Source organism: Dipodomys merriami, unplaced genomic scaffold (genome assembly GCF_024711535.1).
Source record: "Dipodomys merriami isolate MVZ:Mamm:240054 unplaced genomic scaffold, mDipMer1.0.p SCAF_31, whole genome shotgun sequence".
In the NCBI taxonomy this organism is placed as follows: domain Eukaryota; kingdom Metazoa; phylum Chordata; class Mammalia; order Rodentia; family Heteromyidae; genus Dipodomys; species Dipodomys merriami.
The window spans coordinates 19,287,754-19,301,508 of record NW_027204604.1 but is presented as its reverse complement, the minus strand read 5'-3'; the positions used below and the strand labels follow the sequence as shown (position 1 = coordinate 19,301,508).

General features: G+C 43.8%; 1 protein-coding gene across 5 annotated transcripts in view; it reads right to left on the bottom strand.

Moving 5' to 3' along the window:
• LOC138841233 (cation channel sperm-associated auxiliary subunit epsilon-like) overlaps positions 1–13,755 on the bottom strand; it is a 73,114-nt gene that overhangs the window by 54,008 nt on the left and 5,351 nt on the right. For 4 of the 5 annotated variants that reach the window (XM_070041943.1, XM_070041944.1, XM_070041946.1 and 1 more), the window contains exons 5-8: positions 12,171–12,238; positions 10,360–10,384; positions 9,037–9,114; positions 2,895–3,001 (exon numbers count right to left, since the gene is read on the bottom strand). In XM_070041943.1, coding sequence (XP_069898044.1) covers positions 2,895–3,001; positions 9,037–9,114; positions 10,360–10,384; positions 12,171–12,238 — 278 coding nt within the window. Of the gene's footprint in view, positions 1–2,894; positions 3,002–9,036; positions 9,115–10,359; positions 10,385–10,544; positions 10,701–12,170; positions 12,239–13,755 lie in introns of those variants that run through there. The other variant, XM_070041948.1, reaches the window with a different exon arrangement.

Sequence of the window (13,755 nt, the reverse complement as noted above, 5' to 3'; positions counted from 1 at the left end):
GCGCCTGACCTCCACCGCCGCCGCTGGGCCCTCGGCCACTTCATTCAGAAGCCCATCGTGCAACAGCCGCAGTGACTGGCAGCCCCCGAGTGGGTCATCCTTTCCACTGCCCTTGGTGGGCATTCACGGGAGACACGAATGACCCAACGATGTTCTTGTCCATATGGAGTTTGCCCAGATACCTCGTCTCCAAATTTGTCACCAGTTTTCTGGTTTCCTCTGAAGTCCTTCACCATCCGTACCTTCAGGCCTATACTGTAACTCAGGGCCTGCTGAGGGCTCTAAGCAGCACCCCAGTCTGCCACTGACAGATCTGTGGGGTTGTACAGCCTGTGAAGTAGAGCAGCCAGCACAGGGGCCAAGGACCCCTGCAGAGCCTTTGCTTGTCCTGGGCCCCTTCAAAACTAGCAGCTCTTTGGGGGCAATCAGTAAAAGGTCTGGAGTAATATACCCAAAGGGTGCCTCCAGAATCACAGAGGTTCACTGGGCATCATGCTTCTGGAAGGGGCCAGATGGAACAGTCAAACCTTTCATTCAGCTCACTCCACAACTGGGCCCCTGGGAATTTCGCTGAGGTTGATGGCCCGAGTTGTCACTCACACTCCAATGCCTTGCCAATAGCAAGAGAGGTGCTACTACTTCTTGCATACTGGGTACAGTGAGCAGCAAGCCACTGAGAAAATGCGGGTTTATCTGAGTGATATACTGGAGAAGCACAAGCTGATCAGGATCTCTGAGAAGTAAGCTATGACAGCCAGGAGCTGATCCTCTGCGGCCGGACAGGGAAGGGGCCTTATGGCAGATGGGCCAATGAGCCCTTCTACGGTACATTATTGTTATTGGGTAATGTCATTGTCATTTTTAGATAATACGAAAGCATTATATATTTTCCAATGTTGGTTTTGTATGTGAAACTTCACTGAATTTGTTCATGAGTTCTAGTACTTTTTGGTAGAGCTTAAGGATTTGGTTGGTTGGTTTTGTTTTTCTGAGTGTGAGATCTTGTCATCAGCAAACAGAGACAAGTTCATGTCTTTTCCCTTTGAGGATGCCTGTTATTTCTCTGGCTTGGGTTTCTAGTACTGTTGAGAAGAGGTGTTGAGAGTGGACATCCTTGTCTTGTTCCTGATCTTGAAGAAAAACCTTCAATTCCCAGTGAGCATGAGTTGGCTGCAGGTTTGTTACACACGCTTTTCATTGTGTTGAGGTGATATCTCTGTATACCTAATTTTTAAATTTATTTTATCATGAAAAGGTACTGAGAAATAAATAACCTCCAGATTGGAAAGGAAGAAGCAAAATTATATTTACAAATAACATGATCTTGTACATAGAAAATCCTAAAGAGGGGCTGGGAAGGTAACTCAGTGGTAGAGTGCATGCCTTGCAAGCATGAGGCCTTGGGTTCGATTCCTCAGCAACACATAAACAGAAAAAGCCGGAAGTGGCGCTGTGTCTCCAGTGGTAGAGCGCTAGCCTTGAGCTGAAGAGCTGAGGGACAGCATCCAGGCCCTGAGTTCAGGCCCCATGACCGGCAAAAAAAAAAAAAAAAAAAAAAAAAATCCTAAAGAATCTACCAAAGTGATTAGGATTAATAAATAAAAGAAATTATACTAGGTACCAGTGGCTCATGTCTGTCATCCTAGCTACTCAGGAAGCTGAGATCTGAGGATTGTGGTTCAAAGCAAGTCCAGGCAGGACAACCCATGAGACTTTTATTTCCTATTAAACACCAAATAGTGGAGCTGTGGCTCAAGTGTAGAGTTCCAGCCTTGAGTGAAAACAGCTCAGGGACAGTGCCCAAGCCCTAAGGCCCAGGACTGGTGTGCATGCACACATGAAATGCACGCATGTGTGTGCATGCACACACACACACACTCAAAAATAAAGACAAAATGGGGGCTGAGAAGGTGGCTCAGTGGTAGAGCGCATGCATAAGGCTCTGGGTTAGATTCCTCAGCACCACATAAGCAGAAGAAAAAAAAAAAGCAGAAGTGGCACTGTGGCTCAAGTGGTAGAGCCTCTCTGGTAGTTAGATCATTTAAAAATGAAATTATAACAAGTGTTGGAGAGAGTGTGGAGGAGACCTGGGACCCCTGGCATACTACCCATAGGAATGTAACATGGTGTGTGGCGGCGCGGAACAGCATGGCAGCTCCTCAAGGCATTAACACATGAGGATAGCTGGCAAGCTCAGTCCTGGGCACATCCCCAAGAGGAAGGAACACACAGCGGCTGGAGACCCAGACCCAGAGCTCTACACAGTGCTATTCACCATAGCCCCAGCGGGGTTATGCCAAATGCGATATAGCCACACACCAGACAGAAAAAGAGTGAGGTACCCATGTGGCAACTCTAACGTGATGTTAGAGTTGGTGATGCTAGCTGAAACCTCCAAACTGGGCAGAGCCACGGACAGGAGATTAGAAGTGCCATGGGCTGGAGAAACAGGGAGTCATTCTCATAATTGTTTTGTTATAAGAAAACAAATCTCTTGGAAATGACATGTAAGTGATATTCCATAAAATCCTAGTAGGGTTTGAAAAAAATTCCTAAGGTCCTTGATTTCTAAAAATATTTGAAATAAGAAGAAGAAAAAAAGTACCTGTGGCTCATGCCTCTAATCTTAGCTACTCAGGTTGGATTTGGGGACCGTGGTTCAAAACCAGCCTGGAGTAGAAAAGTCCATGAATCTCTTATCTCAAAGTAACTACCAAAAAAAAGCTGGAAGTGGAGCTGTGGCTCAAATGGTAGACTGCTAGCTTTAAGCACAAAAGCTCAGGGACAACAACCAGGCTCTGAGTTCAAGCCCTAGGACTGGCATGTGCACATGGGTGTGCATACATGTGCACCCCCCACTCTCCCGCTCCCTCCCCAACACACAGAATACATACCCCTCATTCATGCTGTCATCAGGGGAGTATGTTCTTCTCTTCAAAAGTGTATGTATTATAGGCTTCTGTCCCAAGGTAGACAGCACCTTGGTTAATACCAAGGAATTCTGTTAAAAAACACAAAATTGGCTTTTATTTTCTGAAACAATACCACAATGTATTGGATTTGTTTTAGCTAACACACCGTTTGTGTTTGGGAGTGTGCTACACTGTCAGGAGGCAGCTCCAGTTCTTTGAGCCATCTGGCTTCCTCCCCGGGAGAACAGCAGGAACTGTAAGTTAGCCATAGGCTGGAGATGCAGCCCGGAGCTGCCCTTGCCCCATGTGTGCAGAGCCCTGGCTTCCATCCTAAGCCTGCAAAGTGGCCATCAAAGCAGAGCTCAGCACCCACCCTGCTGCAAACACCGTGAATGAGCAGGGTCTCACTGAGGACCTATAACCCTCAATTCTTGGTTTTTGTCTTTGTGCCAGTCCTGGTACACGAACTCAGGGCGTGGGCCCTGTCCCTGAGCTTCTTTTGCACAAGGCTACATTCTACCTCTTGAACCACAGTGCCACTTCTGTTTGTTTTTTTTTTTTTTTTTTTTGTAGTTTATTGGCGATAAGAGTCTTACAGACTTTCCTGCTAGTGCTGGCTTTGAAGCATACCCTCTAATCTTAGCTTCCTGAGTAGTTAGGATTACAGGTGTGAGCCATTGGTACCTGGCTATAACTCTTTTAATCTGAGTTAATGCCATGAATTTCTAAAATTAGCCATAAGTGTGTGACTTTAACTAAGTATCACTATCCCCCAATCCTATGAAATTTATGTAATTAATCTCAATTAAAATTATTTAAAAAAGATAAACTCATGGAAAATGACTTAAACTGAAAGCACTCACCTTCCCCTGCCAGCCGTAGCTTAGAAGTGTCCTTGCTGTGACCCTGCTCAGTCACCTCTCCTCCCCTGGCCCTAAACAGACAGACCCTGCATTCTTTTTATTTTTATTGTGAAAATGCTGTACAGAGGGGTTCCAATTACATGGGTAGGATAATGAGCACATTTCTTATCAAGCATTGTAGCCTCCTGCTTTGTTTCCCCTTCCCATCCCTTCGTATCCTCCCCCCCCCCCAAAGTTATAAAGTTCGTTTTTCAACATAACGACTTGGACATTGTTGCAATGGGTCCTCCTGCATCCCTGTTTTAACAATTTGTTTTTTCCCTTCCCCTCCACATATACCAACATCGTATATAGTGAAAGCAGGGGTTATACCATGGGGGAAGGACATACAAGGCAACAAAGACATAATCTTATGAATATGTTAGAAACAATCGCATGAAAGAAATCTTTTTTTTTTTTTGTCAGTCGTGGGGCTCTAGGCCTGGGAGCTGTCCCTGAACAATTCAGCTCAAGGTTCATGCTCTACCACTTGAGCCATAACGCCACTTCTAGTTTTCTGGTGTTTTTTTTTTTTTTTTAATTGTGATTAAGTGATTACATAATTTCCCAAATTTCACAGTATTGAGGAATAATGATGCTCATTTAAAGTCACAAGCTCATTCTAACTTTCCTGGAGCAAAATCTATCACGGTCTATAACATATAACGGTGTACACAATACACCATACATGTGATCAGCAGCATGGGGTTATTTAGTAGTGGTTCGACCAGATGAGTGGAAGTTCTTAAGTCCTGTTAATTTTGCCGTATCACCTAACATTTTGGATTTAACATCCACTTATCAGGGAGACTATGTACCATTTGTCTCTTTGCTCTTGGCTTACCTCGCTCAACATGATTTCTTCTAGCTCCATCCATTTCCCTGCAAATGCCATTATTTTGTCATTTCTAATGGCTGTATAATATTCCATTGTGTATAGATACCACAATTTTTGGATCCATTCATCTGTGGTGGGGCATCTGGGTTGTTTCCATATCCTGGCTATTGTGAACAGTGCTGCAATAAACATGAGGTGCATGTGTCCTTGTATACTGGTTCCTGTTGTTCAGGATAGCTATCTAGAAGTGGTATGACTGAGCCGGGCACTGGTAGCTCACGCCTGTAATCCTAGCTACTCAGGAGGCTGAGATCTGAGGATTGCGGTTCAAAGCCAGCCTGGGCAGGAGAGACCGCGGGACTCCTATTTCCAATAAACCACCAGAAAACCGGAAGTGGCGCTGTAGCTCAAGTGGTACAGCGCTCGCCTTGAGCTGAAGAGCTGAGGGACAGCGCCCAGGCCCAGAGTTCAAGCCCCATGACCGACCAAAAAAAAAAAAAAGAAGTGGTATGACTGGGTCATAAGGGAGGTCAATATTTAGCTTTCTGAGGATCCTTCAGACTGCTTTCCAAAGAGGTTGTATAAGTGTACATTCCCACCAGCAGTGTAATAGGGTTCCTTTCTCCACATCCCCTCCAGCATTTGTCGTTGGCTGACTTGTGGATGTGGGAAATTCTGACTGGGGTAAGGTGGTATCTCAGGGCTATCTTTATTTGCATTTCCTTCACAACCAGGGATGGTGAACATTTCCTCATGTGTTTCTTTGCCATTTTTATTTCTTCATCTGAGAAGTCTCTCTTTAGTTCCCTTGCCCATTTAGTAATTGTTTTTTTAGGTTTGGGAGGGATTAGTTGCTTGAGTTCCCTGTATATACTGGATGTTAACCCCTTGTCTGATATATTGCTGGTAAATATTTTTTCCCAATTAGTTGGTTGTCTTTCTAGCTTGGTTGAGATAGATTTAGCTGTGCAGAAGCTTTTTATTTTAAGGTAGTCCCATTTGTCGAGTCTCTCTCCAATTTGTTGTGACCCTGGGACTCTGTTCAGGAATTTCCTTCCTGTGCCCATTAGTTCAAGTGTCTCTCCTACTCTGTCCTGCAGTAGTTTCAGAGATTCAGATTTAATGTTAAGGTCTTTAATCCATTTTGAATTGATGTTGGTGCATGGTGATAGGCTGGGGTCTACTTTTAGTTTTCTGCATGTGGCTGCCCAGTTTTCCCAGCACCAGTGGTTGAAGAGGCTGTGTTTCTTCCATTGTATGTCTTAGGCTCTTTTGTCAAATATCAGCTGGCTGTAGGCCTGTGGATTTATTTCTGGATCTTCTATTCTGTTCCATTGGTCTTCGGGTCTGTTTTTGTGCCAGTACCCTGCTGTCTTTGTTATTATGGCTCTATAGTAGAGTTTGAAGTTCGGCATGGATATCCCTCCCATGTTGTCTTTATTCCCTAGAATTGTTTTGGCTATTCTAGGTCTTTTATTGTTCCATATGAATTTTTAGACTGTTTTCTGTATTTCAGTGATGTAGGTCATTGGGATTTTAATAGGAATTGCATTGAATTTGTATATTAATTTTGGCAGTATTAACATTTTCACTATATTAAGTCTGCCTATCCAAGAGCATGGGAGGTCTTTCCATTTCCTAGTGTCTTCTGCAATTTCTTTAACTTTTTATAGTTTTCATTAAATAGTTCTTTTACATCTTTGGTTAGGTTAATTCCTAAATATTTTATTTTTTGGGAGGTTACTGTGAATGGGGTTGCTCCCTTTATTTCCCTCTCTTCTTGTACATTGTCAGTGTACAGGAAGGCAACTGATTTTTGTGGGTTGATTTTGCATCCTGCTACTTTGCTGAAGTGATTTATGATTTCTAAGAGTTTGGGGATGGAGTTTTTGGGATCATGAAGGTATAGTATCATGTCATCTGCAAAAAGGGATAGTTTAACTTCTTCTTTCCCTATGCGGATCCCTTTAATGTCTTTTTCTTGCCTTATTGCCCTGGCTAAGGGTTCCAGGACTATATTGAAGAGGAGTGGAGACAGTGGGCATCCTTGCCTTGTTCCTGATTTTAGGAGAATTGGTTGTAGCTTTTCCCCATTAAGTATAATATTGGCTATTGGTCTGTCATAAATGGCTTTTATTGTTTTAAGAAATTTTCCTTCTATTCCTATTTTCTCCAGAGCTTTCAGCATGAATGAATGTTGAATTTTATCAAAGGCCTTTTCTGCATCTGTGGCGATAATCATGTGATTCTTGACCTTGGCTCTGTTGATGTGTTGGATTACATTTATTGACTTACATATGTTAAACCATCCCTGCATCTCTGGGATGAAGCCTACCTGGTCATAGTGTATGATTTTTTTTAATGTGTTTCTGGATTCTGTTAGCTAGAATCTTGTTAAGGCTCGTTGCATCTGTGTTCATCAAGGAAATTGGCCTGTAATTCTCCTTTTTGGTTGGGTCTTTGCCTTGTTTGGGGATGAGTGTGAGATTGGCTTCGTAGAATGAGTTTGGGATAGCTCCCTCCTCCTCTGTTTCTCTGAAGAGCTTGAGGAGTATTAGTTCTTCTTTAAAGGTCTTATAGAATTCTGCTGTGAATCCATCTAGACCCTGCATTCTTGAAGAGAACCTGAGACCAAGGCCACATCTGGTGCTAACGCTTCTGATGGACACGGATGCTGTTGAACCCTTGGAACGCCTCAGTCACAACCACCTTGCCTCCAGCTCACCCTGCTCCCCACCGCCTGCCTGACTTCACCTTTTTCACTTAATGTTTAGGAGGGAGGGACCTTTTCCTGTTCAGCCCGGCTGAGGCCAACTAGCCCTTCCCAGGCTTTCCTTCTGAATAAAACCTGTTGGACTGCTGAGTTCACCACTCTGCTCTTTTTCTTTTCTTACACAAACAGTCCCGACAGGAATGGTTGGCTTGCTTACTTATCCTATTTTCTCTTTTCTTTTTTTCTCAGGGTCCTGTTCTTATGTGGCAGTCACTCTGTCACTTGAACCACTCTGTCCATCATCCAGTTTTTTGTGCTGGTCCTTGGGCTTGAACTCAGGGCCTGGGCACTGTCCCTGAGCTTTTTTGTGCAAGGCTGTCCTACCAGTTGAGTCACAGCTCTATTTCTGTCTTTTTTTTGGGGGGGGAGGAGCTCAATTGGAGATAAGAGTCTTACAAGCTTTCCTGCCAGGGCTGGCTTTGGACCTTGATCCTTAGATCTCAGCCTCCTGAGTAGCTAAGATTACCAGTGGCATGAGCCACCATGCCTGGCTGTTAGTTGTTTTTGAGGCCAGGGCTGGCCTGGACTGCAGCTTCCAGTTTTGTGCCTCCTCGTGCTGCGATGGGATGGGAGTGTACCACTGTCTCCAGCCATTGGTTGAAATGGAGTCTCATGAACTCTTATGCCAGGGTTAGCCTCAGACTTTAGTCCCATGCTATCCATTTCCCAGCAGCTAGTGGTAAGCCACCATGCCTGGCTTCAGTACATTTCATTTGTAACAGGAGACAGAACTTAAAGCTTGAAGAGGTAAATTTGTAACAAATTAAAGAAAGGACTTCGGGACTGGGAAGGTGGCTCAGTGGTAGAGCGCTTGCCTTGCATGCATGAGGCCCTGGGTTCCATTCCTCAGCATCACATAAGCAAAAAGAAAAAAGCTGGAAATGGCGCTGTGGCTCAAGTGGTAGAGCGCTAGCCTTGAGCTGAAGAGCTGAGGGACAGCGCCCAGGCCCAGAGTTCAGGCCCACGACCAGACCCCCACAAAAAAAGAAAGGACTTCTATTTTCATTGTGTTGACAATTCAGGAAATCCTAAAGATTTTTGAGGGAGGGTTTCAATGTAAGCATGTCATGGCTAGTTTCTTCACCTATTATGAAGCTCACAGAAAATGGTTAGTTTCTTTACCTATCATGAAGCTTATCGAAAATAAGAAAAATGCTCAGTAAGAATACTCCAGAAGCCGGGTGCCAGTGGTTCATGCCTGTAATCCTAAGTACTCAGGAGGCTGAGATCTGAGGATTGTGGTTCAAAGCCAGCCTGGGCTGGAAAGTCCATTAAACTCTTATCTCCAATAAACCATTCAGAAAACTGGAAGTGGCGCTGTAGCTCAAGTGGTAGAGCGCTTGCCTTAAGCTGAAGAGCTGAGGAACAGCGCCTAGGCCCAGAGTTCAAGTCCCACGACCAAAAAAAAAAAAAAAGAGTACACCAGAAAAGTTTCTCATTTTAGTGAAGAAGCACAAATTCAACTTTTCTGTAATGGCTAAAGAGCTGGGTAACAAAAATGTTTTAAGGTAGCTCTGGACAGTTAAACCCTATCATATGCTTATAAATACTCACAGCCCTTCTAGAAGAAAGCAAGTATCTTATCTGACCAGCAAAGCTGCTTCCACTTACTGCTGATGGGATGTTTGTTTTCCACATTATCTCTTCATCGTTTGCGTTTTCAGGATCATACACCCAGATTGTAATAATCTGCAAGAAAATACATGTGTGCATCTTCACATTCGACATATCACACTTTTCCTTTATGGCCACATAACCACAGAATGGTTTCATTTTTTTATGATTTTGCTCCATTTGTTCCATTTAAAAACATCACAAACAATCATATGTATTTTTTTGGTTTTTCTCTTTTTTTTGGGTCAGTCGTGGGGTTTGAATTCTGGGCCTGGGCACTGTTCCTGAGCTCTTCAGCTCAAGGCAAGAGCTGTACCACCTGAGTTACAGTGCCACTTCTGGTTTCCTGCGGACTTTTCTGCCTGGGCTGGTTTTGAACCACAATGCTCAGATCTCAGCCTCCTGAGTAGCTAGGATTTCAGACGTGAATCACCAGTGCCTGGCCTTCATATGTTTTTTTAAGACTGAAACAATCTAAAGACCTAGTGAGGTAAGAAAAGTGGCTGTTAATATATATAAATATATTTCTTAAATTTCCTTCATATCTGTAGCAAAGGAAGACAGCCAGATGACCATCTCTGCTCTGTTGTTTGTGTGCTTTGTTTTCATGGGAAAAAACCCACAACTCATCCTCAGGTGTGCTTGCGGTAGAGCGCATGGGTTCCTTGAAGAGGTCTGTGGAGACCTACAGCTCTAAGAAGATTTTATGAAGCCGAGGTGGCTCATGCCTGTAATCCTAGATACTCAGGAGACAGAGATCTGAGGATCATGGTTTGAAGCCAGCCTAGGCAGGAAAGTCCAAGAGACTCTCATCTCCAATTAAACAAAAAGATCCAAGTGGAACTGTGGCTCAAAGTGGTATAGTGCTAGCCTTGAGCCAAAAAGCTCAGGGCCAGCACCTGGGCCCTGAGTTCAAGTCCCAGGATCACCACCACCACACACATACATACACACAAAGAAATTTTATGGCAAAATTTACTTTGGGAAAATATTCATCTAGAAAACGTGAAAAACACAAGAGAAAAATACAGTAGTGATTTTTTTCTGTTGTTTTTTTGTTTTTTTTGTTTTTGGGTCCCGTCGTGGGGCCTGAACTCTGGCCTGGGCGCTGTCCCTCAGCTCTAGAGCTCAAGGCTAGCGCTCTACCACTTGAGCCACAGTGCCACTTTGGCTTTTTTCTTTTTGCTTATGTGGTGCTGAGGAATCGAACCCAGGGCCTCAGGCATGCAAGGCAAGCGCTCTACCACTGAGCTACCTTCCCAGCCCCAATAGTGATTTTTTTTTAAATAAAGGATATACAAAACTGAAAACGCAATTTACCTGGGTTAAATTCTCCATATCATTTCTGTTGAGAAAAAAATGAGGAAAGATACTTTTTAGCTAACGGCTTAAGGCCTATGACTCTAACTATTCTCTTCATATTCCATTACTTATACATAATTAGAGGCTAAGTGTAAGAGACAAGAACAAAGGCAGAAACCGGGGAATTACTATTTGTTTTTTACCAGTGCACTGACCGCTCTCCTCGGCAGCCACAGCCGTGGGAACAACTGCGTGCTAGCAGGCTTCCCTACCAGGCTGCAAGCACGCACCACCAAGGCCCAGAGCCTCCCCTTCAAACTGATGTCTTCATTTCACATCCGAAGAGCCCAGGGTCTACAGGTGTGATTTACATCCATTCACCAGCCCTGAAAGGAACGATTCTAATTGTAAGTCCAGTTGTATGCCTTTTAGAAAGTGAGGTTTTTTTCCCCCCTCACTTCCTGGCTATCTGTATATGCTTTTGTCATATCACCTCAGGATTATATCTTCCACTTATAGGTTACTAAACAGTGCTTAGACATTATTCTGCTTAAAACAAAATGCTGGTATGTAGATAATCAGCAAACAAGATGCAGTGAGTTTCTGAGGCTCTACCATGAACACCGCATTTCTTGTGTGTTCAGTCGATGACAAAGGACGGGGCTAAAGATTTTGACAGCTAAGTGGGTGACATCTGAGGGTGATCAAAGCAACCTTGCTGGCGGCTCACACCTGTAATCCTGGCTACTCAGGAGGCTGAGATCTGATGATTATGGTTCAAAGCTAGCCTAGGTAGAAAAGTCTATGAGACCCTAATCTCCAATTAACCAGCAAAAACTAGAAGTGGATCTGAGGCTCAAGTGATAAGAGCTCTAGTCTTGAGCAGAAAAAGCTAAAGGACAGCACTGACCCTGAGTTCAAGCTCTAGTACTGACACACATGCACACGTGTGCACACACACACACACACACAAACACAAACATCCCTGACTCCAGGGCTAATAAGATCTGCTTTTGTCTGTATCACGTATCAAATATACAAAAAAGAAGAAAAGAGGTGTACCAGTGAGTTCCCAGTCATCAGGGAAGGCAAATCTGAAAGCAGAAGACATGTGCAGATGGTAAAAGAAGCCGTGGCGTTGATACTGTCACCTTGTAGAGCAGGAGTTAGTCTCTGCTGAGATTAAAATGATGATATTGAAAAAAAAGCTGATTTAGCAGCTCTGATGAATGTTCCTCAGTGTCCTTGGTGTTCTTGAGTTAAGGTGGATTGAAAAGCAGAGCAAGAAGAGGGCAGAGGAGAGAGCCTATATTATAATGATATTTAAAGCTGGGTGCTGGTGCTCACGCTTTTATGCTCAAGGCTAGCACTCTGCCACCTGAACCACAGCTCTGCTTTTGGATGTTTGATGGTTAATTGGTAATAAAAGTTTCACAGACTTTCCTGCGTAGGCTGGCTTTGAACCTTGATCCTCAGATCTCACCTTCCTGAGTAGCTAGGATGACAGGCGTGAGCCTCTGGCACCTACCTAAACATTGAATTTTTGTGCTAATTATTTAACTCACCCAAACTTATACTTCTATTATCTATTAAATTAATAATTTGCACTCATGTAGTTATTCCAAGAATTGAGGACATTTATGTAAAGTATGAACAGGTAGTATAAATTTGTATAATGTTTGAATTATTTGTTGATTAATATTACTTTGAGAATATCTTGGCTGGTGAATGAAAATTTGTGTGAAAACCATAATACAGAGGGTGCATTTGAGAGTAATTAAAAGCTAAGTACTGTCACATCACCTTGTACTTCATGGTGCATGACTTACGTAACTGTGTAATACCACATGAAGCAGATATGAGAGTGTTCAACAACCAAGTGTCGCGCTTCTTCTTCCTAAACGCAAAAGCAAAAACAGACTGTGCTGTACCAAGTTGATTTCAACATGGACACAAATGTGAACGTGGCAAAAAAGTCACAGAACACCCAAGTTACTTGTCTAAGATCAAAGGAAGAGGCACAAGTAGATTTCAGAGTGGACGACTCTAGCTCCATTCTATAGCTACTCTCTGTAACTGATAATGCATTGTCAAGAGGACAAATGTAGAAGGTGTTTCAAGGGCTTCCTGTCTTTATTTTTTCTTTCTATTATATTTTTCTTCCTCACTGATTTGCAGTTTTCTGGTCCCCTGGTTCTCACTGGGATGATTCTTCCCCTCAGGGAACATCTGGTGACGCATGGGAACCCTTTTGGTTGCTACAACTGTTTTTGAATATATGCCAAAAGTCTGGTATGTCTCCTCAGCTGTTTGTAGGATCTGATGACACTCAGACTCATACATGACAAAGGTATTCATTCACATGCATGTATGTGTGCATTATTTTTACACATTACACACTGATAGGGGCTTCGGGTAAAAACAAGGGAAGAGATTCTTGTACGTCTCATGACTTTGCACCTAAAACTTGTAAATGCTCATAGGCTCAAAAAGACCATCAAATTGTCCCAACCTGTGGAGGCTGACAAATGAGTCCTCTCCCAGAGCACTCTGTCCATGGTGTCCTGAAAATCCGGTTCGTTGTTTAAGAGGAGGTGGGGGTGGGGAGGGTGGGGAGGGGGGTGAAGAGTAGGATGGGGGGGGGTGTTGCGTGCGGAGGGAGTGCCGGCAGCTTCTCAAGGAATCTGTCAGATACACCATAGGACAGCAGCTGTCAGCCACATGCCAACATGGCTGGTATCTCCTTGTGAATACTTAAAGTGAGGGCTTCAAATGCTTTATGTCGTCTTTGCTTTTGTTTGGCACACTGAAGAGGATTCAACATCACTCTCATGTGCATGCACACACATTTTCTTTTCTTCTTTGTGTGTATGTGTGTTATCCTTCATCTTTTTTGCTGAAGGCTAGCACTCTACCAACGCTTGAATCACACTTCTGCTTTTAGCTTTTTGGTGGTTAGGTGGGGATTAAAGTCTCATGAACTCTCCTGCCCAGGCTGGCTTTGAACAGTGATCCTCAAATCTCAGCCTCCCAAGTATCGAGGATTACAGGTGTGAGCTACAGGTCCTAGCTTTTTTACATTTTTATTAGCAATAACGAGTTGTACCTGATAAGTAGCTTGATTGATCAGAGTCATCCCCTCCATCACTCTCCGCTGTGTCCCTCCCCAACGCCTTTCACTGTTCCATTTTCACACCTGTTCATGAAGTGTTGTGACCACACTCGCTCTCCCTGTCCACCCTCCCTCTTCCCACCATGGGACCTGTTTTCCATTCCTGTCGCTCACATCTTTTGCTCAAAGGGTTTTCCCCATGCACATAGAGGTGTTTCATCAGACTGCCCACTCCCGTGCGCGTTCCCACACTCAAGACCTATCATTCAACAGCGTTCGGTGCGTTTCAGTTCCCTGTCTCC